The 26,832-nt window shown below is 39.1% G+C and overlaps 3 protein-coding genes across 3 annotated transcripts; all 3 read left to right on the forward strand.

The window, feature by feature from the left end:
• The first annotated feature begins 3,687 nt into the window (after positions 1 to 3,687).
• On the forward strand, positions 3,688 to 9,838 carry LOC132845412 (receptor activity-modifying protein 3-like). Its single transcript, XM_060869372.1, has 6 exons — positions 3,688 to 4,030; positions 5,862 to 5,897; positions 6,077 to 6,151; positions 7,588 to 7,623; positions 8,780 to 8,933; positions 9,344 to 9,838. The coding sequence occupies exons 1-6, from the start codon at positions 3,946 to 3,948 to the stop codon at positions 9,591 to 9,593; spliced, it is 636 nt and encodes a 211-aa protein (XP_060725355.1). The 5' UTR covers positions 3,688 to 3,945; the 3' UTR covers positions 9,594 to 9,838.
• A 4,228-nt stretch (positions 9,839 to 14,066) lies between these two features.
• On the forward strand, positions 14,067 to 18,923 carry LOC132846416 (endonuclease domain-containing 1 protein-like). The gene is made up of 3 exons (XM_060871133.1): positions 14,067 to 14,473; positions 16,447 to 18,423; positions 18,743 to 18,923. Exons 1-2 carry the CDS (start codon positions 14,192 to 14,194, stop codon positions 17,068 to 17,070), a joined length of 906 nt encoding a protein of 301 aa, XP_060727116.1. The 5' UTR covers positions 14,067 to 14,191; the 3' UTR covers positions 17,071 to 18,423; positions 18,743 to 18,923.
• A 3,515-nt stretch (positions 18,924 to 22,438) lies between these two features.
• LOC132846417 (C1q-related factor-like) lies at positions 22,439 to 25,835 on the forward strand. Its single transcript, XM_060871134.1, has 2 exons — positions 22,439 to 23,088; positions 25,603 to 25,835. Exons 1-2 carry the CDS (start codon positions 22,480 to 22,482, stop codon positions 25,780 to 25,782), a joined length of 789 nt encoding a protein of 262 aa, XP_060727117.1. The 5' UTR covers positions 22,439 to 22,479; the 3' UTR covers positions 25,783 to 25,835.
• The last annotated feature ends 997 nt before the right edge of the window (positions 25,836 to 26,832 follow it).

Raw genomic sequence — 26,832 nt, forward strand, 5'->3', positions numbered from 1 at the left:
CCACAGGACTGACCAAAGTGCTGTACAATAACAGGTGTTAATAAATAATAATTAAAAAAAAAATAAATACATAGAAAAATAAGAAAAAAAATGATATTAAGACAGGAGAAATAATAAAAAGCGAAATAGAATTGAACAATGCAAAAATACACACTGAAGCACTAAAACAAGCAATAATAGAACAATTAGAAACAGTAAGAAGAGAATGAAAAGACTCTGATGGTCTGTAAGAGGAAGAGGTCAAAGATAGAGAAGAAAACTAAGTGGTGGAAGCTGAGAAAGGAGGAATGTTGTGAGGAATTTAGACAGAAGTTGAGGCAGGCTCTGGGTGGTCAGGTAGTGCTGCCGGATGACTGGGAAACTACAGCAGAAGTGATCAGGGAGACAGGGAGAAAGGTGCTGGGTGTGTCATCTGTAAGGAGGAAAGAAGATAAAGAGACTTGGTGGTGGAATGAGGAAGTTCAGGATAGTATCCAGAGGAAGAGATTAGCCAAGAAGAAGTGGGATATGGACAGGACTGAAGAGAATAGACAGGAATACAAGGAGTTACAGCGCAGAGTGAAGAGGGAAGTGTCTAAGGCCAAGCAGAAGGCATATGATGAGTTGTACACTAGGTTAGACACTAGAGAAGGAGAGAAGGACTTGTACAGGTTAGCTAGACAGAGGGATCGAGATGGGAAGGATGTGCAGCAAGTTAGAATTATTAAGGATAGAGATGGAAGGGTGCTCACAAGTGAGGAGAGTGTACAGAGGAGATGGAAGGAATACTTTGAGGAGCTGATGAATGAGGAAAATCAGAGGGAAAAAAGAGTAGAAGGGGTGAACTCTGTGGAACAGGAAGTAGATAAGATTAGAAAGGATGAAGTCAGGAAGGCTTTGAAGAGGATGAAAAGTGGAAAGGCAGTTGGTCCTGACGACATCCCGGTAGAGGTCTGGAAGTGTCTAGGAGAGGCAGCAGTGGAATTTTTAACTAGTTTGTTCAACAGGGTATTAGAAAGTGAGAGGATGCCTGAGGAATGGAGAAGGAGTGTGTTAGTGCCGATCTTTAAGAATAAGGGTGACGTGCAGAGTTGCAGCAACTATAGGGGGATAAAGTTGATGAGCCATACAATGAAGTTGTGGGAAAGAGTAGTGGAAGCTAGGTTAAGGAAGGTGGTGAAAATTTGTGAGCAGCAGTATGGCTTCATGCCCAGAAAGAGCACAACAGATGCAATTTTTGCTCTGAGAATGTTGATGGAGAAGTATAGGGATGGTCAGAGGGAGTTGCACTGTGTGTTTGTAGACTTAGAGAAAGCGTATGACAGGGTGCCAAGAGAAGAGCTGTGGTACTGTATGAGGAAGTCAGGAGTAGCAGAGAAGTATGTCAGAGTGGTGCAGGACATGTATGAGAGGAGCAGGACAGTGGTGAGGTGTGCTGTAGGTCAGACAGAGGAGTTTACAGTGGAGGTGGGACTGCATCAGGGATCGGCTCTGAGCCCCTTCCTGTTTGCTATAGTGATGAACCAGTTGTCAGAGGAGGTCAGACAGGAGTCTCCTTGGACGATGATGTTTGCAGATGACATTGTGATCTGTAGTGAGAGCAGGGAGCAGGTGGAGGAAAACCTGGAGAGGTGGAGGTTTGCACTGGAGAGAAGAGGAATGAAAGTCAGTCGTAGTAAGACTGAGTACATGTGTGTGAATGAACGGGAGGGAAGTGGAACAGTAAGGTTACAGGGTGAAGAGGTGAAGAAGGTACAGGAGTTTAAGTACTTGGGGTCAACAGTCCAGAGTAATGGAGAGAGTGGGAAAGAAGTAAAGAAGCGAGTGCAGGCAGGTTGGAGTGGGTGGAGAAAGGTGTCAGGAGTTCTGTGTGATAGGAAAGTGTCAGCAAGAATCAAGGGGAAGGTGTACAGGACAGTGGTGAGACCGGCCGTGCTGTATGGTTTAGAGACAGTGTCACTGAAGAAGAGACAGGAGTCGGAGCTAGAGGTAGCCGAACTGAAGATGTTGAGGTTCTCTTTGGGTGTGACAAGATTGGACAGGATTAGGAACGAGTACATCAGAGGGACAGCCCATGTTGGACGTTTGGGAGACAAAGTTAGGGAGGCAAGATTAAGATGGTTTGGACATGTTCAGAGGAGGGAGAGTGAGTATATTGGTAGGAGAATGTTGGACATGGAGCTGCCAGGCAGGAGGCAAAGAGGAAGGCCAAAGAGGAGGTATATGGATGTAATTAATGAGGATTTGAAGCTAGTGGGTGCAAGTGTTGAGGATGCAGAAGATAGGGATAGGTGGAGAGAGATGATTCGCTGTGGCGACCCCTGAAGGGAAAAGCCGAAAGGAGAAGAAGAAGAAGAAGAAGAGAATGAAAAGGAAAACTATAGAAATGCCGAGGAAAAGATACGTTTTTAAAAGGGACTTAAAGAGGGACAGAGAGGGTGCTAATCTTAATTCTATTGGCAAATCATTCCAAAGCTGTGGCCCAATTACTGAGAAAGCTCGATCCCCTCTACGCTTGAGTCTAGAAACGGGAACAGAGAGGAGGTTCTGGTTGCCTGATCTTAGCCTTCTGGAAGGGGAGTACGGATATAATAGCTCAGATAGATAAATAGGAGCTTGATTATGCAGGGCCTTAAAAACAAATAAAAGTATTTTAAAACGAATTCTGTAATCAACAGCCAACCAGTGAAGAGTCCTCAGAAGAGGGGGGGTAATGTGTTCGCTTTTGCGCTTTTTTAGGAGAAATCTGGCAGCAGCATTTTGAACCAATTGTAAACGGTTAATTTGTTTTTTGGCAACACCACAGTATAGAGAGTTACAAGGCAGGATACACCCTGGACGGAGTGCCAACCCATCGCAGAGCACACACACTCTCATTCACTCACACAATCACACACTACGGACAATTTTCCAGAGATGCCAATCAACCTACCATGCATGTCTTTGGACCGGGGGAGGAAACCGGAGTACCCAGAGGAAACCCCCGAGGCACGGGGAGTACATGCAAACTCCACACACACAAGGTGGAGGCGGGAATCGATCCCCCAACCCTGGAGGTGTGAGGCGAATGTGCTAACCACTAAGCCACCGTGAACCCCTGCAGACAATTAATTTAACGTAAACAAACACGTGTATAAAAGAATTTAAATTATATTAAATATTATACTAACTGAAATATAAATTTTTCTTAACGTTTTGTGGTGGTGGAAGCGTTTGTTTTTGTTTTTTTTAATAAAAAGAAAATTTAAAAATTTAAAATAAAAGTCTATTTAAATTCTTCACATCTGTGCCGGAGATTTTCCTCTATTTATAGAAGGAGTCTCCAGTTTCATCGCCACAGGTGTTTATGCTTTCAGGTTCTAGCAGATCGAATGAAATAAAAATAAAAAACTGGACAAAAACAATGTACAGCTTTTTTTTATTTTTTTTTTTATAGCTTTGCCACTTTCCTGTCTCTATTGAAGATAAAAGAGGGGAAGTCGAGCCGACTCGAAAAGGAAACACATGCGAAGCAGAGCTATTTGTGTCAAACGGATAAGAGGTTTCGACCAATGAGGCATTAAAAATCATGCGTTACTTTGCCACACAATGCACTTAGGCACAGAAAGCGTGTTAAACTGTTAGCATGTTTTTTGTTTTTTTGTTTATGTTTATGTTGCATGTTTAGCATGTCCACTTCTGTGCAAAAAGGTTTGCACAGAAAGTTTTGTGAAGCTGAGCTGAGTAAAATGAACACGCTGCATGCAATCTCCTCAGACATCAGAAGCTCAAGCAGAATTCCGCCATCCCAACTGATATATCAACAAAGAAAGGAAAAGACATGGGCGTTTTCTTCAAACCAGCCCACACACACACACACACACACACACACACACACACACACACTCCTCTGTGTCCCCTACTTAAGGCTAATGCTCCTTGCTCTCAGTTGTCAAATCCTGATCTTTCCCACACAGACTCATACATATGTCTGGACACATTCATGCTAGCAGCATGCTACACATTCTCTCAGGATTACTGTCGCTCCTGCTGGACCTAGCCTTAATTTCGGGTATGAGATCTATAAACTTATAACAAACGTAAAAAAAAACAGCATCCAGTCCAAATATGTTGGATGTACTTTTAAACTTTTCATGCATAAACTGTATCTTTGGATTATTGTTTAAATTCTAAACACAATATAATTTCGAATTAGGAAGATTTCAATTTTTAAAAAAGAACAAACAATGGATTTTTGTTTTTAAAAGACACGACGAGTTAAAAAAATTATTTTGTTCTTTAGATGTTTTTTTTTGTTTTGTTTTGTTTTGAAATCAATGCAGATTTAAATCACAAAATACCAGAAAACAATTTAAACGCTTAAAAAACAGATCTGGAAATGCAAAACGTAGCAGTATTCTGTAAAGGATCGAATTTCCGCAGTTGTATAATTGTATGATGTATAGCTGAATTTATAGATTTTGAAAAAATTGGAAACAAACAAGCAAAAAACAAACAGAAAGGTGTTTGTAAAATTTTTCATGCATGAAAAATGTACAGTACTGTGCGAAAGTTTTAGGCAGGTGTGAACAAATGCTGTAAACAAAGAATGCTTTCAAAAATGGTTTTAAATATTATATTTAAAATTATATATATAAATATTATATTATTAAATATAATGGTGTTAAACATTTATTTTTATAAATGAACAAAAAAGGCAGTGAATGAACAAAAGAGAAATCTAAATCAAATCGATATTGGTGTGAACACCCTTTGCCTTCAAAACAGCAGCAATTCTTCTAGTTACATTTGCAAACAGTTTTTGAAAGAACTCGGCTGGTAGGTTGTTCCAAACATCTTGGAGATCTAACCACAGATCTTCTGTGGATGTAGGCTTTCTCACATCCTTCTGTCTCTTCATTTAATCCCAGACACACTCGATGATGTTGAGATCGGGGCTCTGTGGAGGTCGTGCCATCACTTCATGCTGGTTTGAAGGCAAAATGTAGTAACACCAAATATTGATTTGATTTAAATTTTTCTTTTGTTTGCTCACTTTGCATTTTGTACATTGACAGAAATAAACACTCATTAATTATATTTCTGAAAGAATTCTTTGTTTACAGCATTTTTTCACACCTGCCTAAAACATTTGCACAGTACTGTATATTGTTTAAAATTTGTAAAAATAAATCAAAGATACTGAAAACGGCAATGGCAGAACAAAAAACGAATAAATACAGTATCTGGATGAAGGTCCCTAAAAAAATCCTTATATTGTGTTTTACCGTCCGAAATCATTTTCTACATCAAATTTAACAAAGCTGTAAACATCCTCTGACACTTCAGTTTCACTTCATCTGTAAGTGTACTACAGTTCAGTGATTTTTGTTTTCTTTGCTTTTTTGTTTTTGTTTTTTGTTTAGATAGGCTGTGGTCCTAAAGTCCAAATTTAAATCTATTTTTTTTTAAATATGAGTACAGATTTTCATATACAAATGAAAAATATTTAGTACATCTTATATTTCAGCATTATTTTTTTTAGTCCCTATTAAGATTTAGCCAAATTGTAAAATGTGATGTTAAGATTTTTCCCCTTTTTCACTGAAACATGTCACGCTACGGTGAATTTCATCAAATGTGACCAAAACATTGTGAGGTTTCACAGAAACTTTCGTTTTGTTGAGTCCAAGCTATCTCAAAGTGCACAATCAGCAGGACGAAGCCAAAACTAATTCTGAAACTCTTTTGCAAATACTCCTACGCTTCTACTTTTCAATCACGCTGACGAGGATGATATCGATAGTCACGAATGATTTTAGCATAATTTTGAACATGAGTCTTAAAACCTACTCTACATGTGTGTGCATTTTCTAAAAATGTTTATGCTTTTTTTTTTCCAGGTCAGACAGCAGATATCTCTCTGATTATATCTGAAGGTACAAAGAAATTCTGTGTCTTTTTAAATTGGAAAAAAATATTTAATAATACATTTTATAATTGTAATATTTTCACTTACTGTTGGCTAATTCTTTAGTCCGATAACATGCCCTTTAATATTTATATGTGTATATATTGATAAAAAATATTTTAAATTAAGTAAATATTTCTTTTGCAGATGTGGTTAAGAACGGCGTGAACATGCTTCAGAATGCGTCACACATTCCAGGTGTGAATGGAAAGTTCTTTGAAGGTAAACTAATCTGTTTTGATTTGTTTTTTGAAAAGTGATTTTTCTGTGTTTAATTAATTAAATGAAATTTTTTTGGACTTTGCAGGTGTTTCATTCAGTGATACATTTGTAACTTGAGGGCATCGAGAATAGAAATTCAGCACATTTAATATGCAAAAACAAAAATCGTATGTTGTTCATCTGTCCGCTCGTGTTTTGTGCGTGCTGAGATGCTTTTTAAACTGTTTGTGAAAATCTCAAGAGATCTAGAGTTTCTGAAATACTCAAACCAGCCCATGTGATACTAACAGCAATGCCACAGTCTTAAAGATCACACCTTTTCCCCAGTTATATATATAATTGTTTCTATATAGTCTGAAGGGGATTCCCGCCTCCACCTTGTGTGTGTGGAGTTTGCATGTTCTCCCCGTGCCTCGGGGGTTTCCTCCCCCGGTCCAAAGACATGCATGGTAGGTTGATTGGCATCTCTGGAAAATTGTGTGATTGTGTGAGTGAATGAGAGTGTGTGTGTGTGTGTGTGTGTCCTGCGATGGGTTGGCACTCCGTCCAGGGTGTATCCTGCCTTGATGCCCAATGACGCCTGAGATAGGCACAGGCTCCCCGTGACCCGAGGTAGTTCAGATAAGCGGTAGAAGATGAATGAATGAATGAATATAATCTGAATACATTTATACATTTTTGGTTTATGAGGTGACATTTAAAAAAAGAAAAAAAAAAAAAGAAAAAAAGGAAAAAAAAGAACACAACCACAATTTTGTTGCAAAGGTCGCTATAAATGTTAAAATTACGCAACGCCTCCGAGGATTGACCACAAGATCAACCGATTATGCTATGTACGATAACATCAAACTGATGCTAACCTAAATAAATAGGCGACAATTTTTTTTTTCTAAGATAATAAAATGATTTTACTTCTCTCTACTTTTACTTCTCTATCGGTGTGTCTTGTTTCTCATTCGGTGACTCATGTATATAAATCAGAATCTGCTCTCCTCCTCTCCACTTCCCTCCCGCCTGTTTCCTGTTTCCTACTTCCTGTACCGTCTGAGCAATTCAGGAGCTTTGTAGGCATTGGCTTGAAGATTTGCAGACAAAGTAGCGAAAGCCCTGTTCCTTGCATACAGTATTACACTCTTGCTAATCGGTTGTCAACGGCTGATTGTGTTTTTATTGAGTTTTATACCATGTTTAATTTAAAGTTTAAAGGTTTTAGCACATATGGTACAAAAGCTATAGACAGTAGTTACATCACGCAATTTATGAAAAGCTTTAATCCGAACGCATTTGTCGCAAATTATCCATGAGTTACGTGAAATCAACGTTTTTTGGGGGGTTTTTTTCCGTTTTTTTGTCACAGAATTTAACGTGGTTTTTTTAAGTTTAAGTTAAAATTCATTGCAAATTCTTAATTGTATGTTATCTTATATTTTTTCCAGAAAATATCAAAGACAATGTGACTTTTGAAGATCAAGGTAGGAGCACTGTATGTGATTGTATTTGTATGTGTATGTGCATGAGGCAAAATGTTTTATTTATTCATAATTACACTACAGTAGTGAAACATCTCTGAAACAAGTAAGATCCTATTATCACTCGCGTTTAAAACAATAAACTGTTGTTTCCTCTCTCTCTTCTTCCCCCCTGTACTTTCCCTAAAGACTTTTCCATGTTGCAAAAATTATGTGCAAACATTATCCATATTTCCTCATACAAGTATTGTGACAGCGACTGTAAACCTTCATGAAACGCTCATGCAATAGCGAGAGAGCTTTAATATCAAATTACTGTGGTAAAGGTAAATGTAGAGAGTGAGACAGAGAGAGAGAGAAACAGACAAAGAGAGAGAGAGACAGACAGACAGACAGACAGAGAGAGAGAGAGAAACAGACAAAGACACAGAGAGATAGAGATAGAGAGAGAGAGAGAGAGAGAGAGACAGACAGACAGACAGAGAGAAAGAAAGAGAGAGAGTTAGACAGAGAAAGAGAAATAGAGACAGAGAGAAAAAAAGAGAGAGAGAGAGACAAACAGACAGAAAGAAAGAAAGAAAGAAAGAAAGAAAGAAAGAAAGAAAGAAAGAAAGAAAGAAAGAAAGAGAGCGCGAGAGAGAGGCAGACAGACAGACAGACAGACAGACAGACAGACAGACAGACAGAAAGAAAGAGAGAGAGAGAGGGAGAGAGAGAGAGAGAGAGAGAGAGAGAGACTGGGATATCGTTTTGTATTCATTTTTTTTGTTGGACATAGATAGATAGATAGATAGATAGATAGATAGATAGATAGATAGATAGATAGATAGATAGATAGAAAATTAAAAGACAGAAAGTAAAATGAAATGCAAAAAAAATGACAGAGAGGAAATGGAAAGAAACTGGATTGAAATAAATGGTAAAAGAAATAAAAGAAACGGAGTACAGTACTAAAGAGAGAGCAATGTGGGTCACCATTTATTTCATCCAGAGAGAAAGCGAAAGAGAGAGAGAGAGAGAGAGAGAGAGAGAGAGAGAGAGAGAGAGAGAGAGAGAGAGAGAGAGAGAGACATGCCTTTAACATAATATGCACATTTAAGCATTTGTTTTTAATATTCTTTTATTCACGTGGCTCTTTATTTCTTTTGTTCTTTTCCAGAGGATTTCCAGGATCAGGAGAAAATACACCACTATGGTCAATGTAATGAAACACTCTTAAGACATTTTGGAAAAGAAATCTGCTCAGACCATTTTGATTTGTTCATGTCAGTCCTGGGGGAGGAGAACTGGTGCAACTGGGAGATGATGCTCAAGTAAGCAAAAAAATGATTAATTAATTATAGTCTACATGTACAATGCACTTCTAGGATCTAACTAGTAGTAAATAAGGACGGTAAGACAATAGATGACAGTTCTGTTGCTAGAGAAACTACAGAAATGTCAGTTGTAAGAAAAAATGTTTTTGCTAACTAACTACAGAAATGATGTTACTAGTCTAAGTAAGAGTCGTTAGTGAATAATTAAAACAACAAGCTTGTAAAGGCTGCGTTTAGAGAGGAAGTGTGCAAGTATGCAAAGGAAAAGCTGACGTTTGCTTTAGAATGGAGTGTATTAACATAAACACAACATTAGCACTTGCATGCTTTCTTGCCTTGTAATTACTGACAGACATTTCCTTCTGCTGCCAGATAAGAAATCTGTCTCTGTCCTTCTTCCATTTTAGTTCCTACCATGATCTGACCTACTGCTTGGAGCAGGTTTGTGCTGTAGTGGCGCATTGTTATTACCCAAACGCTGTTGTGCAGGAGATGTTTGTGGAAGTCCATAAGCAATACTTCAGCTTGTGTGGAACTAAGGAAGAAGTTCTTCCAGATGCCCCTGCAAGGGTTGTCCTGGTTCTCACCCTGCTGCCTGTCAGCGTCATTCCCATACTGGTTTATATGGTCATCTGGAAGAGTAGCGTTATTGACTGAAAAAGGCAAAGACACACAACGTCGTGCTATTTTGCGCAGTTCGTTTGCAATAGAGCAAAAAAAAATAAATAAAATGAAATGAATAAAATTGTAAAAGCAATATGCTGTAATGTAAGTAATGAAATGGATGTATATATGGGATGTCTGAATTTACTGCTATTAAAATGTCCACTAGCAAGAAGTTGTAGTAATAATAATAATAATAATAATAATAATAATAACAATAATAAGGATAATAATAACAATAATAATAATAATAACAATAATTATTATTATTGTTATTATTATTATTATTATTATTATTATTATTATTATTGTTGTTATTATTATTATTATTATTATTATTATTATTATTATTATTATTATAACATTGTCTTGCATAACTACTGTAAAAACGTAATTAACTTTTTTTTAACATGTCTATAGTTGAACACAACGATGTTCTGCAGTTGTATTTTGGACAATTATGTTGATTACATAACAAAAGTATATAAAAGCCAGATTTGGTTGCTAGCTAGCTGATGTCATTTCCATCCTGAGTGAGATGAGTAAAGAGTGGAGAAGCACTTAGATAGATGTAGCATAACACACACTTTCTACTGAACAGTGAAGCCACTAAATTTCTTTTGTACAACAATGAAACCTTCCGGTTAAGTTGTGTTTAGCTCTGAAGTTATTGCTGTAAACCATAACTGTAATTAAACTACACTACTTTAGTCATGATTGTACAGTCATTCAGTGATATATGTCTTGCACATGTGTGTTTGAATTTACTGAAAGCATTAAATATATAGAAAACCAACCGGGTCATTGCCTTTTTTTTTTCTTTTTTTTTCTTTTTTTTTTGCATCATCAGTACATGCCTGCTTAAGTTGAGTACCGGAACATTTAAGGCTTATATACACAAAATTATACGAGTTGCACTTTTGAGTGCCGTGGGAAGGTTCACCTCATCACTCTTTACAGCTGTGGTGAGCAGAAAAACATAGCAAGATGATAAAAATGGATAAAGGTACTGTATGAGCTACAACTAATTTAGTATAAGGAGACAAGTGAGAGAGCGTGAGCTAATATCCGGACTGAATTGGATGGTGGATTTGTGACGTCTACTGAATTAGCTCTAGTGTTTTTTACCTGTAAAATAATTAGACTCTTAGTTTGTATATTAGGCAACAATATCCCACAGAAAAGTCATATCGGTCATATGTTTATGACTTATTTAGGAAATTAGCTCAGATGCACACTGAGTAAATTATAAAATATACAAAATCCTAACTGAACCAAAGAACATTGATGACATCAGATGACCTTTGCAGTTAATTTTGTTTAGGTTCTGCTGAACACTTGACATCTTTGACGTCCATGTGACAAACTATGCTTACTTCATATGGATTTGGCAAGCAGAAGTTGATATGATGGATGATATAATATTGAAACTCAACATTATATATTGGGGAACTGTGCCTGCTTTCGATGTTGTGTAGCTTTTGGAAAATAGACAAATCAGCTGTTTTCACTTCGGGTGTTAAGCAACCCGTTTCATCAAGATGCCTCATGCATGTTGTAATGAGGATGAAACTATTACACACACACGCACGCACACACACAAACACACACACACACACACACACACTTAGAGGCAGTCAGCTGCATTTATGATTCCTAATCATTTTGAACTGTTTTGGTGCATTATGCTCTACTGACTTGGATCTGATTATCATTATCTCAACAAATAAAATGGGTTTGTTTAACAAGCTGCATGCTCTGTGGCTCCCAAAATCGCATGGACCAACATGTACGTGTCCATGTTTTATTCGTCTTGGATTTGAAATAGCGACTATTTATAACGTTTTCAGGCAAAAGTCCTGGAAAATGATAGGAAGTGCGGCAGTCAGATGGATCCACACCCCGTTTACTAATCTAGACTGCCAATGTAAATGTTTTGTTTTTTTTAAGGAAAGTCCTCCTCCTATCACGACAATTGGTGGAAAACATACACACCCTTAGTGAAAGAAAAGAGGTAATTCCCAGAGATAATTATACCATGATGAAAGGAAACAATTCTGGTGATTTATGGTGGTACAACTGCAAAGTAGATTGCCGGTGTGTGTGTGTGTGTGTGTGTGTGTGTGTGTGTGTGTGTGTGTGTGTGTGTGTGTGTGTGTGGACAAAGGTGTTTCAAACATTGAAACATTGCCCTCTCCTGGTAGAACTTTTGAATTGTGGTTTCCAAGCACTTTGTATATCCACCTCACAGTATAATATATTATTCATTCATTCATCCATCTTCTACCGCTTATCCGAACTACCTCGGGTCACGGGGAGCCTGTGCCTATCTCAGGCGTCATCAGGCATCAAGGCAGGATACACCCTGGACGGAGTGCCAACGCATCACAGGGCACACACACACACACTCATTCACTCACTCAATCACACACTAGGGACAATTTTCCAGAGATGGCAATCAACCTACCATGCATGTCTTTGGACCGGGGGAGGAAACACCCGAGGCACGGGGAGAACATGCAAACTCCACACACACAAGGCGGAGGCGGGAATAGAACCCCCAACCCTGGAGGTGTGAGGCGAACGTGCTAACCACTAAGCCACTGTGCCCACCTATAAAATATTATAATATAAAAAAAAGAAAACACCATTAAGGAACAGTTTTTCCTCTGACGATTACAAAACAAAGCGCTGACACTGATCTGCAAAACAAGCAGTTCCTCTTATCACATTACAGCAGCCACAAACAGTTATTTGCTCACATGCCTCTCTTTCTTTGTCCGCTCTTGAATTTCCTTAAATGTAAAGTGCAAAAACTTCTGAAACAACTTCTAAAAAAAAATTTCTGAACATTTCTGTTTTGAAAAGTTTTCCATTTCCAAGTTGCTTTAATAGAAAAAAAAAATCTATAGAGAGAAAACACAAAAAAATGTATATAGTATATAGTAAGAGTTACAGTATATAGTAAAGAGTTTCTATCTGTACTACAGTTTAGTTGTATTTTTGTTCATGGGATAATCAGAGCTCTAGATATCAGTTAATGCAACAGATTTGTTCCTGAGATGATAGAAAACTGCAATGTTAGTTCAAGAAGCATTAAAAATGCAATGAAATTCTATAAAAATGCACTTGATGAGAATGTTTTGTTAAACTGTAAACTGTTTACTTCCATGAAATTATAAAAGCTCATGAAATCAATTCCCTGTGAACATACAGCAAAATTACTACAGAAATACTCTATTTGTTGAACAGTGGATATATGGATATATGGATATGTTTATTTGGCTGTTTTAAGGTTTTCACATGACTCAGTGCTTAATCAGTCACTAATGGGAAAGCGAAAATACAAACGATTCTTGTTTTGTGGTTGCCAGATTGGATCATAAATCAGTCTGTTTGTACTCTTTTCTAAAACTTGGAATTGAAAAAAAACATCAATGAGCCAAAACACTTGTATCTTGTATCATTTTATTAGAAAACATTGATATCAAAATTATAAGGTAAATTTTAATAATAAAAAAAAGCATTTTTTTTATTTTCTGCTTTTTTTTTAATCTGGTTTCAGCAGTCAGATGCAACAAAGATGCCAAAGAAATCCCACAGAAACAGCAAATTGAGGTTAATGAGAATCTCTTCATTGATGACAGGTGTATGATAAATACTTTTGAACGTATGTTTTAACGGAATGTGATTGGTTCATTTTGTGCACACACACGTGCCTCGTTACACAACCAGGTTGATAAAAGTTTGTTCATTTTTGTGTTTGTTTTCTCCCTTAAACTGTATTTGTTTTTTCTTTCATTTGGTCCATCATACCACGGGATGCAAGAAATCCACTAAAGTTCTGAAACCAAATATTATCCCCTGCCAAAGTGATAACAAAAAGTGTTGAGAAAGTAAGGATCCGCTCATGATCCCAAGCATACAGTCTGTGAAACATGGTGGTGGTAGTGTTACTGGACTTGAATGGACAAGCATTGGCTGAAATCATGACGGAAGAAGCAGATTAATTTTACAAGCATTCTGTTTGACAATGAGCCAAAACACAAGAAAGATCACCTGCTTTTTTTTTTCAGTTATTGCAAGCAACCAAACATCAACCCTAACCCTGTTATTTGGGTTTGATCTAATACACATTTGCTCAGCTAAAAAAAAAAATGTTCTGGTCTGTCATCAAAGGTGCCAAAAAAAGTTCTATGTTCTTTATCACATCTCAATGTAAATATCACCAAATTGATTCTAATATTTGGTCTTAAATTATAATTATTATTATTTTAAATCTCGAACCCAGATGTTTTAATTTGTATAGTAAAAACACTGAAAAGGGTGTTTCAATACTTTCAGAGATGAATCTATGATAATGTTCACGATATTCAAGCGTATAAAAAAAAGCGTATCTCGAAAAGGCTTGAAACATCCGTATCTGGCAACAAGCTCGTCTGCTCTCACGGCTGGTTGGTTCCCAAACCAACCAACTCAAACGTGTTTATAAACCCAGAGATCGTAGACACTTCCCTTAACTAATAAATCTCACGAGTGAAGTGAACATCTAGACAGAGACAGTGAGGAAGATTTAAGGTCTGTTAACAGAAATGCGTTTTGCTCTGACGCTCCTGTGCGCTGTGCCGCTCCTGTGCGCTCTGCTCAGTCTGTGCGCAGGAGATGTCGGGGATTTCTCGGAGTGTTCGAGCTTCTTCTACCGGACTCGGCCACCCACAGGCATCGCGGGGACTCCGATCTGTCAGCGCTACAAGAACCGCTACCACTTCGCCACACTGTACAGCCGGGAGCGCCGCACGCCCTGGTTCTCCGGGTACGTCTTCTCCTTGCCGCAGGGAAAGCGCCCCAGAGGGGAATGGAAGTACGAGCCACAGGTAAGAAAACCGCAGTGTTGACTCTTGTTTTTCAGGGGAAATGAGCTTCTACTCGTTCTCAGAAGTCACGTCACGTACTAATTTGCATATGTTATACACACAAGAAACCTTCTCAGAAGTTGGAGGGGGGAAAAAAGGTGTTATTTGAATACACAAAAATACAGACACTGGAGACTCTTTCCATTAAATGTTAAATGGATTTCTTACCTAATCAATGATGATACATGTACAGTATGTATACATTTTTCTTAACTAAATAACACCATTTAGTTATAACCAAATTCTTATAAAAAATTTAAAAAAAAAAAAGTTGTCTTTGGTCATATCAACTAACAATTTAGGTATTTAACAAAACAATGTCTTCAAAATAATAACTGGTGATCAGTTATTGGTCGTTGGAATGGATGGTGATCGGTGATTGGTCATGGGGATGAATGACGATATGATTGTTTTCTCGGTCAGTGATCAACCATAGTTGAGAACAGTGGTGTGAAGTGATTGGTCGTCCAGATCAATGGGATCCATGATTGGTTTTCACATCAGTGGTGATCCATGACTGGTTTTGGGATCAGTGGTGATCCATGATTGGGTTTGACATCAGTGGTGATCAGTGATTGGTCAGTTAGAACAATGATCAGTGATTGGTCTTTGAGAATAATGATGAGAAGTGATTGGTTGTTCAGAACAATGGTGAGATGTGATTGGTCATTGAGAACAATAGTGTGAAGTGATTGGTTGTTGGGAACATCAGCCTCTCACAAGTGCAGCCTGGTCAGGCATTAAATATTGGACAAGCCTGCTCTAAATTCCAAGAACCAGCAGCAGTTCTGTAATCTGGAGAGCATATCGAGTGCAGGACATCGAGTCTTTATACTCTGGTCAAAAATTAAAAATTTTGTTCCAAGGCTCTTGTTTGAAAGAAAAGCAACAAGTGGCAGTTAAAAAAGTTACAAAAGTACATTAGATAGTGAAATCTTCACCTCAATAACCAAACCCAATCTCACTTCTACATAACATTCTGCATAAATTTTTAGAATCGCAAGTGATGCTGCTGTGCATCAGTTACAAACAAGTCCAAAACACTCAGGTTTAAGAAATTACTTAAGGCAAAAATTCTGGTCTGGACTCGTAGATTTCGGCACAGTGGTGCAGATCATTTTTGTATTGCAGATAAAAGTACTTTCGATGAGACCAAGTGTGTTCAAAATGAACACTGAAATACACAAGTAGAAGGGAAGCTAAGAGTGAAGAGGAAGTTGACTGTGGTTTACCACAAAGAAAAATAAGCTTTAACATGATCTGTTACTAGTGTTTACTTCACAGCACACAGTTTTCTTGATGTGTACTGTTGACTTATTACTCACTTCATGCACGCAAGCTTACAATAAGTACCTGTGGTCCTCATACTTATACCAGAATGACTGTTTCTGACCTTTCTTTTCGTCTTTCATTTAGTTTTTCTTGCTTTCGACATGAATGTTGGTCAGATGTCATCTCCAGTTTACGTGGCAATATCACGCACCAGTCGACAGAAATAGCATATCAAGAATCCTTTGCAAAATGCTTCAGAAATAAATACTGATAAGTAAGGGTGAGCACAAATAATCTGAAGAATGTGTGAAAACATTTAACTTGGGGAAAATTCATTCATTTTCTACCGCTTATCCGAACTAGTTCGGATAAGCGGTAGAAACACACTCACACACTACGGACAATTTTCCAGAGATGCCAATCAACCTACCATGCATGTCTTTGGACCGGGGGAGGAAACCCCCGAGGCACGGGGAGAACATGCAAACTCCACACACACAAGGCGGAGGCGGGAATCGAACCCCCAACCCTGGAGGTGTGAGGCGAACGTGCTAACCACTAAGCCACCGTGCCTTGGGGAAAATTAAGAAACAAATTTCAGATGGAAAAACATACCTGTTCAACTTTTGGTTTAACATCTTGTGTGTCTCCTTCTCTTCCAGCTAGCCAAAGCCAAGGCTGACGGCAACATGGTTCCGTTTCCAATTCCACCTGCCAAAGTGGACCAGAATGTGGTGGAGAGCCAGGCCGTCCAGAAGGATTACACCAACTCATCCTACACACGTGGCCACCTGAACCCAAACCAGCACCACAATGACACTATTGCGCGTCGTGCCACCTTCACCCTCACCAACGTGGTGCCACAGAAGTTACAATCCAATGAAGGTCCGTGGGCCAAACTAGAGAATAACGTCACCAAGATCCTCAAGGAATACTGCCTGGGTGAGGCGTACATAGTGACTGGAGTGATTCCATATGAAAAAGACCGCTGGCTGAAGGATGAGGGCAGAGTGGCCATCCCCGAGTATATGTGGTCAGCCTACTGCTGCCAGAAGTACAACCAGAACCTTCCTGATAGCCTGACAGGCATGTTCCCAACGTTTGGTGCCATTGGTAGGAATGATCCAAACAGTACCCAGGAGATTGTACCAGTGGACCAACATCAAAAGAAAGAAGAGCTAGGGTACGATGTTCGGTTAATGGAGCTACCGGTTCTGGAGGGGTACTTGAAGATGAGATACAGGATGTCTATCAGTGTTTTCGATCAGCAGTGCTCATCGGCATAGCCAGCATTTCAATCTTAGTAACTGTTTATCTCAAACACCAGATTTTTATAAATGAAATTATAAATTAACTTATTGTGAGCTGTAAGTGTAGCAGATGAGTGCTAGAGCATCTCATTCTTCAAACTGTGACGGTTTTCTCTACAGTAGCTTTGAATGAACCAAATAACTATACATAATGATTGTGTAACAACTGAGCATGTGTACACAAGTTACTGTTTTATAAAAATGATTTCATTCGTTTAGTTTCATTCGTCAAAATCATCAGTAAAATATTTTAGTATTCTGCCCATATAATGTACATAATATAATTGAATTGTATCTATAATTGAATAGAATTTTATGCACTGGATTAATTTGTGTATTCAAATGAAAATTACAGCCTAGAAGTAGGACCCCCGATAAATACTAGCGTAGTTTTATATCCTACCAACAGATGTCAGCATTTATTAAAAATATATATAGAGCGCAAGCTCATGACTCCCAAAGGATCCTTCAGTATGTTAGTGTTAAAAACCGATAGTTTTTAACGTCCACTTATAGCTATTAAGTTGTTGTTGTTTAATTTTGTGTTTTGGAAGTGAATATACCAATATACCTCAATACTGTGCAGATATGGAGAAAAAATTGCACTAATTGGACTAAGGTAATGTCTTTTGGTAAAATGTCATTCACCACTACGTTGTTGTTGTTGTTGTTGTTGTTTTCTTTCATCACCAACTGTACCGTATACCTCAGGATTAACTTTAATATTAACTTAGACTAATATCTTAACTTTTTTTGTGCCTTCATGCATGAATGTTGGTATTGTAATTAATAATTGTTTAAATCATCGGAATCTAAGAATCTGAATTAAAAATCCAGGTGAAGGTTCAAGAACTTCAACTGATGGATATAATAAACAAGCCTTCATGTCTAGTGTTTGTGAGCATGTGCTTTATAAGGAGGACAAATAGGAAATGAGTGTAAAAGTAAACGGATAGTCTTAATATTGAGGGAAGGGTGCCCTCTGGTGGCATGGAGGTGAAATACCCTGGGCCAATAACACATTCTCATTCTAATGTAGTTAAGAAACTTTTAACTGCAGTTTACTCACTTTGGTGAAGCCTACTTTAACATCTAAGAAGGTTGGAAACGCTTGGAGAGGATCTTGGTCTACTCCACTGTTCACTATTCTTAGTTTAAAAAAAAAACCATTAAGTTCAGACTGCAGGATTTTGGATAATAATAATTATCTGGATAATAAGATCACCAAACAATGTTTTTGTGGTCCTTCACAATGCCATTAATCTTCACTACAGCCTGAAAGCCTCCACCCACAAAACAACCTCAAGCAATCACTGATCCACCAGCACAGTGAGTTTGGTTTTTTTAATCATATACAATACCCTTCTTTTGGGCAAACAATAATAGTGTGGTTTATGACCATTAAGTTCAATTTGGGTCTCATTTTAGCTCCAATAATTGGTGAAGTTCAAAAGCTGTATTTTTTTAGATTGCTTTCAGAAAAGCCTTGCAAATAGTTTGTTGTTATGGGGAAATTTGTCCGTTAGATCAAAGGTAGACCAGTTTGTTCTTATGGGCTTGTTTATATTTTTCACTGGAAAATTTACATTACTGTGTGTAACGATTATGCAATTATATTTGCCTTTTTTTTTTTTTGCATTTCTCGAAGGTGCTGTTAGGAACTTACTAGTGCAATTCCCTGACAGACCACCAGGGTATCTTCCCTTTTGTATCTGTCTTTGTTAGTCATTGTTACATGTCTTGTTCAAGGTACTGCCGTGTTCATTTTGTATTATGCTTAAGTTATATCATGTTAAGTGTTCTATGTTAAATTAAAGCAAGGAATATGATCCTGCATTTGGGTCTGATTGTATGTCCCGTATAATCACAATATCATTGGCAGCCAGCAAGCAGGTGTAACAGTTGTAAAAAAAAATAATAATAATAAAATAAATAATAATATCAAAGATAGCTTCTGGTAGGAGGTTTCACCTTTTTTGAAGTGGATGAGCTCATTGAAAAACCTTTATTGAAGGTCAGGACCGCCATGAGGCTTGCGGCCATGTTGCCATCTTCAGTCAGGATGATGCCAGTCGCAGTGCAGTGGTCTGCAGGCTGTGAGACTTCAACGCTCCAGACACTGAGAGACAGAAAGCTAGAGTGAGAGACATATAAAAAAAGACAGGAAATAATGTGGGAGGACATAAAAAAGGGAAGAATGGGGTCGTGACAAACTGAGTTTTCATGAAAGCTTATCAGGAACTCATCTGAATGTGGACAAAAATTAAGATAGGCTTTCAAATAGATAGCAGTTATTAGAGTCTGATAAAGGTTCCAAAACAAAGGTCAAACTTCAACAAAAGCACATAACAATAGCAAGCACAGATCACAGTGCTGGAAATCACTGGGGACATTTATGATAGGCCAGGTGAAGCCTACCTAAAGATCGTACTGTATGTGGCTTTGCGGAGATCCCAGAAAAGCAGAAACACAGACACACACAACTGTAAAAAAAAAAAAGCTTAGGCTCATTTTACATTTAAATAGCTTCCATCAAATAGTTAATAAAGTAAAAAAAATAAACTAAACTAAACACAGAACAGGTGCACACAGTGGGGCAACGGACCAATGACAAGAGCAAAACAACAATATCGTGCTGAGAAGAGCGTTGCAAACCGAGAAGAAAGATTTTTGCCATATTTCTGAACCAAATTACGTTCTTAAACCCTACAAATATTTCTCTAACATAGATTTAAAAAATCCTTTTCTGCTTCAGAAATGTGGACAGAAAGACCTACTTTAACTGAGCTATTCCTAACTGACTTTTCTGTGACTTCGCTTGCACCTTGACTGTTGTTTCTATCACAGCCAAGTGAGCACAGTGTGGTGTGTGTGTCTGTGTGTGTGATAGAGAGAGAGAGAGAGAGAGAGAGAGAGAGAGAGAGAGAGAGAGATTTGGAACATGTTTGTTATCTGTGTGATACTTTATGGGTGTCAGCACTGTGCTGTGATGCTAAGAAGAGGAGACAGATGCTTAATCTGAGGTTACCAGCTATGCTCCGCTGTTCTCACACACACACACACACACACACACACACACACACACACACACACACTCCTAACATACACTAACATATAACCAAGCAGTCATGACCCATAAAGTCACCCACACTAATAGATTTTCCTTTTACTTGTATATTTTCCTTTTAGGGGTCCAAGCATCTAACATGCAGGACTGTGTTATAAATTATAATATATTGTACTATTTAGAAAATTGTACCAATTCTCAAAATGTACTCGTGTCAACGAGCTGGCAGCTCAGCTGAATTCTTAGTTTGCAGCACAGAAGCTCCTTCTAGCTCAATGATGGATGCATGATGCAACATCTACAGCAGCATCCCGAGGGGGCTGACAGGGAGGTCAGGGTTGGAGGGGTTGTATGTTTAGCCTCATTGAGCTGCCATGCAACACTGTGCTTCTCTAGCTGAGTGGCATTTCATAATTAACGATTTCACTGAGCTTTGAAGGACTACAAAACATACCTGGGTGAGAAATTCCTTCAGGAGCATCAGGTCTCAAAAGTACCTGCAGAATTAACCTGTGGAATTGACTGTAGAATGAATTAAATATTTTCAGACTTAACAAAGTCTGTCATGTGCCTGCGGCTCCTTACAGTCTGCCTCAGTGCTTTTCTTTTCAGCTCCTGCAGAACATATGCGTTCTCTCCGATTTGTATAATTTCTTTATAGGGGGCCGTGTTGCATCCTTTAGCGACTGTATGTTGTCACACAGACACCAACAATTTAGTAGCCTTATTCTAACGATGCAGCATGTTTTCTGTTGAAACTGTACAGCAGTTGTGTGCAATTGGGGTCTGTGAATTGAAGTGCATGAAAAAGAAAAAGAAAGGAGGATAAAGACACACTGTCGACACTCACACACTGCCATACCGCTCTGTCCCTTTCCCCTGGCCCTGCCCCAACCTCTGCTCCAACATTATTCCTGCTTTGAAATTAAATCTAATAATGAGATAGAGATTCACCATCCCAGATTTTCTTCCAAAGTGTTGAAAGATGATAAAGATCATAAAGATCTCTGGGCTCTCTGACTGGTTTGAAGGAAGTCGCTTTGCTCTCATGGACAGAGCGAGCAGACACGCAAGACCCTAAGAAGCAAGCAGAAGACGGCAAGAATAATCCGAGACCAAGGGCAAGGAGGTTTGAGTCAGGAGTGACGAATTTTATTTTCTGGCATCTTAAAGCTACGACAAATAAAATAATAAATTAATTAAGCCGGATGTAAAAGAATTTGAGTCATTCTGTGGAGCTGTGCCTCAGTCTAGAATGTTTTAGATCTGAACTGAAAAGGTCACATCTTTTAGGCCAAAGGATGTCTCTATTTCCTCTCATGGCTTGGTCAATATAGCTTTATTATTTCACATATAGCTTCATAAGCACTTTGTCTGAAAGTAGCATAGATCAGTGATGTCTTGAATTTATGTCTTGATATGAGCTTAAATTACAAGGTGACAGTGTGTTTCACGCCCTGCCACACTTGGTGTATTTTTCTCTGCTAATGACCTGGTGTCTGGTGATTCCTAGCTGTGTGTGGGGATTACAATTTAGTTTCACAGCAAACTCCAATCGTATTCAGTCATCTTTGCCAGCTGGGATCAAGACAAGATGATGCATTTAGACAGAATTATGTAATGGTCCGTAAAGTAGAGAGAGAGAGAGCGTGTGTGAGTGTGTGTCTGTGTGTCAGAAACCAAGCTACATGACTACATAATTCAATTTGTTACTTAATTCACTAGTAATGACTGTGATGACAGGAGTTTCAGTTTCTTCTCTCCTAATCTTTTGTTATCCTTTTATTTATTTGTTCTTCTTGTTCTCTCTCAGCTTGATTTCATTTCGCTTGGAACTCAAAAACATTGTCTCACACATAAACCCTCTTTAAAATCCAGTGGTGAATTGTAAATAAATAAAAGTACACATTTTAAACTAATCTATTTTTTTTTGAATAGCTGCTTCTGCTTCTTTCTTTATTCCTCCTTTTCTCCATCGCTTCCTCATTGTCCTAACCCCCGCCTATGTTTCCCCTCCCTTTCTCTCTCCTGCCCTCACTGAGTCAGGAGAAAGAGTATAAAAACATCGTTATCTTTTCTGTCCATCCCTCAATCTCATTCTCTCGACTTCTCGATACACACTGGGACTCTTCTCTGCTCTCCTGACGGACTGGTGCATCGTTTCCCTCTCTGTCTCTCTCTCTCTTGAGAGAGGCTTTGGTGTCCCTCTGACACCGCACACCTACCCGTTTCTTTTCCCTTCACTGCTCATCATTCCAGCGTACGGGGAGAACTTGGCACTGGCTGCCCGGAAGATTCTGCTGGGCGCCACAGCCATCATGCTTCTCATCATTTTGGTCGTACTCATTCCTGTCTTGGTGAACTCAGTAGGTGGCAACGAGGACAGTAGCCACTACAAGATGTTGGGCACCTGCCGCATGGTTTGCGATCCTTACCCGGATAAGGCTGGTACTGTTGAAACGGGAATCAGCTTGCCGACAGACGGCGACGCAGCCGTAACGCACATCCAAGCAGAGGCGGAGCCGCTAAGTGACCACAGTGTGAGCCCACCTTTGCCAACATACATCCACGGCAGGCCGGGAAAACCTGGAAAACCGGGACCTCCTGGACCACCAGGACCACCCGGAGAGCCCGGTCCTCCAGGTCCGATGGGTCCACCAGGGGAAAAAAGAATCACATCAGTAGCTGGCATTGGCAGCTTTAATACAGGTTCACGTGTGGCATTCTATGCTGGTCTGAGGAACCCACAAGAGGGCTATGAAATCCTGAGGTTTGATGATGTGGTCACCAACATCGGCAACAATTACGACGGTGCGACAGGGAAGTTTGTGTGCAAGGTGCCCGGTACATACTTTTTTACCTACAATGTTCTGATGAGGGGCGGCGATGGGACCAGCATGTGGGCAGATCTTGTGAAAAATGGACAGGTAAGAAGTGGTTGTTACTTTTACTAGTGTACTGTTAAGACATTCTAGTAGTATATGATGACTGATACATCTTCATCTAAGAATGCTATGGGTGAAGAAAGGTCAGGTAATTACTTGTGTAATTGCTTGCATTTTGAACAGATCTACAGGTGAGTTTGAATACCTTAACACCAATCACATTATACCTGTTGTGTTTCTTAATGCTTTTAAAAACAGGCTTTGCAATTTTAAAATAGTGTCTTTTATAAAAGGTCAAGAAGAATCATGTGCGCTACAACAAATGCTGAAGATTTCATTTGTTAAGAAATAATAAAAGCAATGTCAGTGTATATTTTGCAAGCTATACATCCAAGCATGATGGGAAATGAAAGATATGTTTCTTTACTTGTGTGTGTGTGTGTGTATGTGTGTATGTGTGTGTGTGTGTGCCCTTCTCTGGCCTCCTTTACTGTGTCATCCTAAATCAGTAGCTTTCTCAATCACATGTGTCCAGTCATAATACACACATAGATGCAACCAGTGATGCTGCAAAGCTCTGACAGTGTGTCCTAACACACAAAAACCTCTATAAATACAGATGTAGTAAATGCACACAACAAAGTCTACCACTAAGTAAAAACAAAGAATTCAAAAACATTTGTTTGACTTATCCGACATCTTAATTCAAGTAAAATTCTATTTAAAATTGTACGAATTGATCAATTTAGATCACAAAGCTTAAACAACCCTCAACACTGTCTTAACTATCACATAACACATCTGTGCAGTTTTGATTAATATTCATATTCATAATATTCAAGTGTCATTAGCATTGGAAGCATGAGTCCGGCACTAGAGACGTGAACTCAGACTTTGAACTGGGATTTTGTTTGAAATAGATATTAGGGACTTCACAGACTTCACCTAATCAATAACTGAGACAATGATTTGTTTCTGGCCTAAAGGCAATGAGAATGATTCTGGGTACTAGGCAAAAACTCACTAAATGGTCTGAGACAAGGACCTGGTACTGGATATGTGCTTCAAATAGGGACTAGATCTGGATGGGTAATTGATCTGGCTATGAAACAGAGAATCTGAATGTGGTCACAAGACACAGAATGAGGATAGATCTGTACCTGAGGCATGGTCTGGGAATGGATCTGGTCATGAGACAAGGACTGAGACTGAATCTGGGGATTAGACAGGGAAAGAATCAGGGCCAGCAGAGCAGGGGTCCAATACACTCGGCAGCAGGGTGGGGTCCCAAAAGTTGACAAGACTGAAAGTCCATGGGCAACACACTGTCTGAACTTCTAGCTCCAGCTTTAGCCTGAGCACCATTGACTGAAACCACCATAGCACAAGAAGCAGAGTCTAACCAAGGTGGTACCCTTACTGTTCCGATTTTAGCCACCTGTTGAGACAAACTGGGATTGGATAAAGCACTAAACCCTTCCACACACCCCATCTAAGTGGCCATGTCCAGGATATACCATTATATATCTAGGACCTGGTAAAGCAGGTCTTGAGCAAGAAACAAGAAAGGATGTATACTGGACATACTGTACAGTACACAGTTCCAGCCTTCATGTCTTATCCTTGGACCAGCAGATACCTGGTGGTCAGACTCTAGTCCTGGAGCCAGCACCTAGTGTATCAGGTATAATAAATGAGGCACTTGGGAATACGTATATCTTAGACAATATCTGAAGCTTGTTCATAGTTTTTGGTCACACCATCAAATTCAGACACTGTCAAATTAAAATTTGTAAATCCAAAAATTTTAACGGGGGGCACGGTGGCTTAGTGGTTAGCACGTTCGCCTCACACCTCCAGGGTTGGGGGTTCGAATTCCCACCTCCACCTTGTGTGTGTGGAGTTTGCATGTTCTCCCCGTGCCTCGGGGGTTTCCTCCGGGTACTCCGGTTTCCTCCCCTGGTCCAAAGACATGCATGGTAGGTTGATTGGCATCTCTGGAAAATTGTCTGTAGTGTGTGAGTGCGTGAGTGAATGAGAGTGTGTGTGCCCTGCGATGGGTTGGCACTCCGTCCAGGGTGTATCCTGCCTTGATGCCCGATGACACCTGAGATAGGCACAGGCTCCCCGTGACCTGAGGTAGTTCGGATAAGCGGTAGAAGATGAATGAATGAATGAAAAAGTAGTTATCCTACTGGAAGAACAATTAAAGGTTGTGTCAGTCTTCATTTGTGTCAGTCTTTACCCATCACCTCTCCAAACCCTTCCCAATAATAGTGACAATGCACCAAACCACGGCCCTGCATGCTATAATTCAATGTCCTTGTGGCTAGGACTGAAAAAAGCAAGATTGTGTTTTCATTTGACCTTGAGTCCATTCTCATTCAACTCAGTCCACACACAGTCAGTGTTTCTGTGTGACTCAACAATATTACTCATGCTTAGCTTGACAATTTCCTTGTCTTTATGTCCATCATCCAGAGATGACCTAAACACTGAACACTATGCTTAATTTCATCCTGTTGTCTGTTTGTTTCTCATGATTCCTCTCTCCAGGTGAGGGCAAGTGCTATAGCCCAGGACCAGGATCAGAGCTATGATTACGCCTCGAACACAGTGATCCTGCACCTGGACCCAGGAGACGAGATCTTCATCAAGCTGGATGGCGGCAAAGCTCACGGTGGAAACAGCAACAAATACAGCACCTTTGCAGGCTTCATCCTTTACTCTGATTAGCAGAGATGATGTTAAGGTTTGTGATTTCTTAAAGGTGGGGTTCAGTGTCTTGAAGGAGACATGGCAAGTTCACTAATCGTCAGACTATTGAGTAAAAAAATGGGTCAAATTTTAGGGCTAATTTTAGGTGTTGAACAAAAAAGTTAATAATTAGATAGACGGCTGAATATTTTCCTTCTCAAACAGTGGATAATTAAATACAGTGTTTTGCATAAGTATTCACCCCCTTTACTTTTCCATGTTTTGTACTATTGCATAGGTAGACAGCTAAAGATTGGAGAAAGATTGGTGCATGGCCTGGTTCGCCTGGACAGATTTGTGTGCTCAATGTAGCTCAGATTCCCATTCTTTGCTAAACAAAGTGGACCTCTTGTGCACTTCTGTTGTCATAGTGCATCTGCTTCAAGTTTTGATGTGCATTCTGGGATGCTTTCCTGCTCACCACAGATGTAAAGAGAGAGTGGTAACTCATGGTTATATGAGTTACCGTAATCTTCCTGATAGCTTGAACCAGTCTGGTCATTCTTCTTTTTGAATTGTTGTATCACATCCACCTAAGAGTTTGGTGTGCAACTCAACCCAATTCTCCTCTTACCTTCCTCAATAAAATGTATGACAAATATAGGAGCTATTCTGAGTTTAACTCCCACTTCAGCATTAATGGCTGTTTTGTCTAGATTCATGACTGAATGGACACATATGCCCCTTTTCCACCAAGGCAGTTTGAGTGCTGGGTCGGAGCCTAATTTAGAACCAGTTCTTTCTTTTTCGACAGCCAAAGCACCGGCTCTGAACCAGGAAAAGTGGTTCTTAAGTAGCACCAAAACGTTACTGGTCTAGACTTAAGAACCGCTTGTGGGCAGAGCTACTGTTAGCGCATTTGATAATATACCTTAAGTATACTAATGTTTAATACACTTTTACTTTACTGCGATATCAGCACACATGATAGTAAGTAGCTACATGCTAAGGCTAACTTTTTTCTGTGTTAATGATAAAATAACGTTATGTACTTTCTCGGTTACAACCTCCGTTTATACAGATTACATG

The sequence above is a fragment of the Tachysurus vachellii genome, chromosome 5 (genome assembly GCF_030014155.1).
Source record: "Tachysurus vachellii isolate PV-2020 chromosome 5, HZAU_Pvac_v1, whole genome shotgun sequence".
Classification (NCBI taxonomy): domain Eukaryota; kingdom Metazoa; phylum Chordata; class Actinopteri; order Siluriformes; family Bagridae; genus Tachysurus; species Tachysurus vachellii.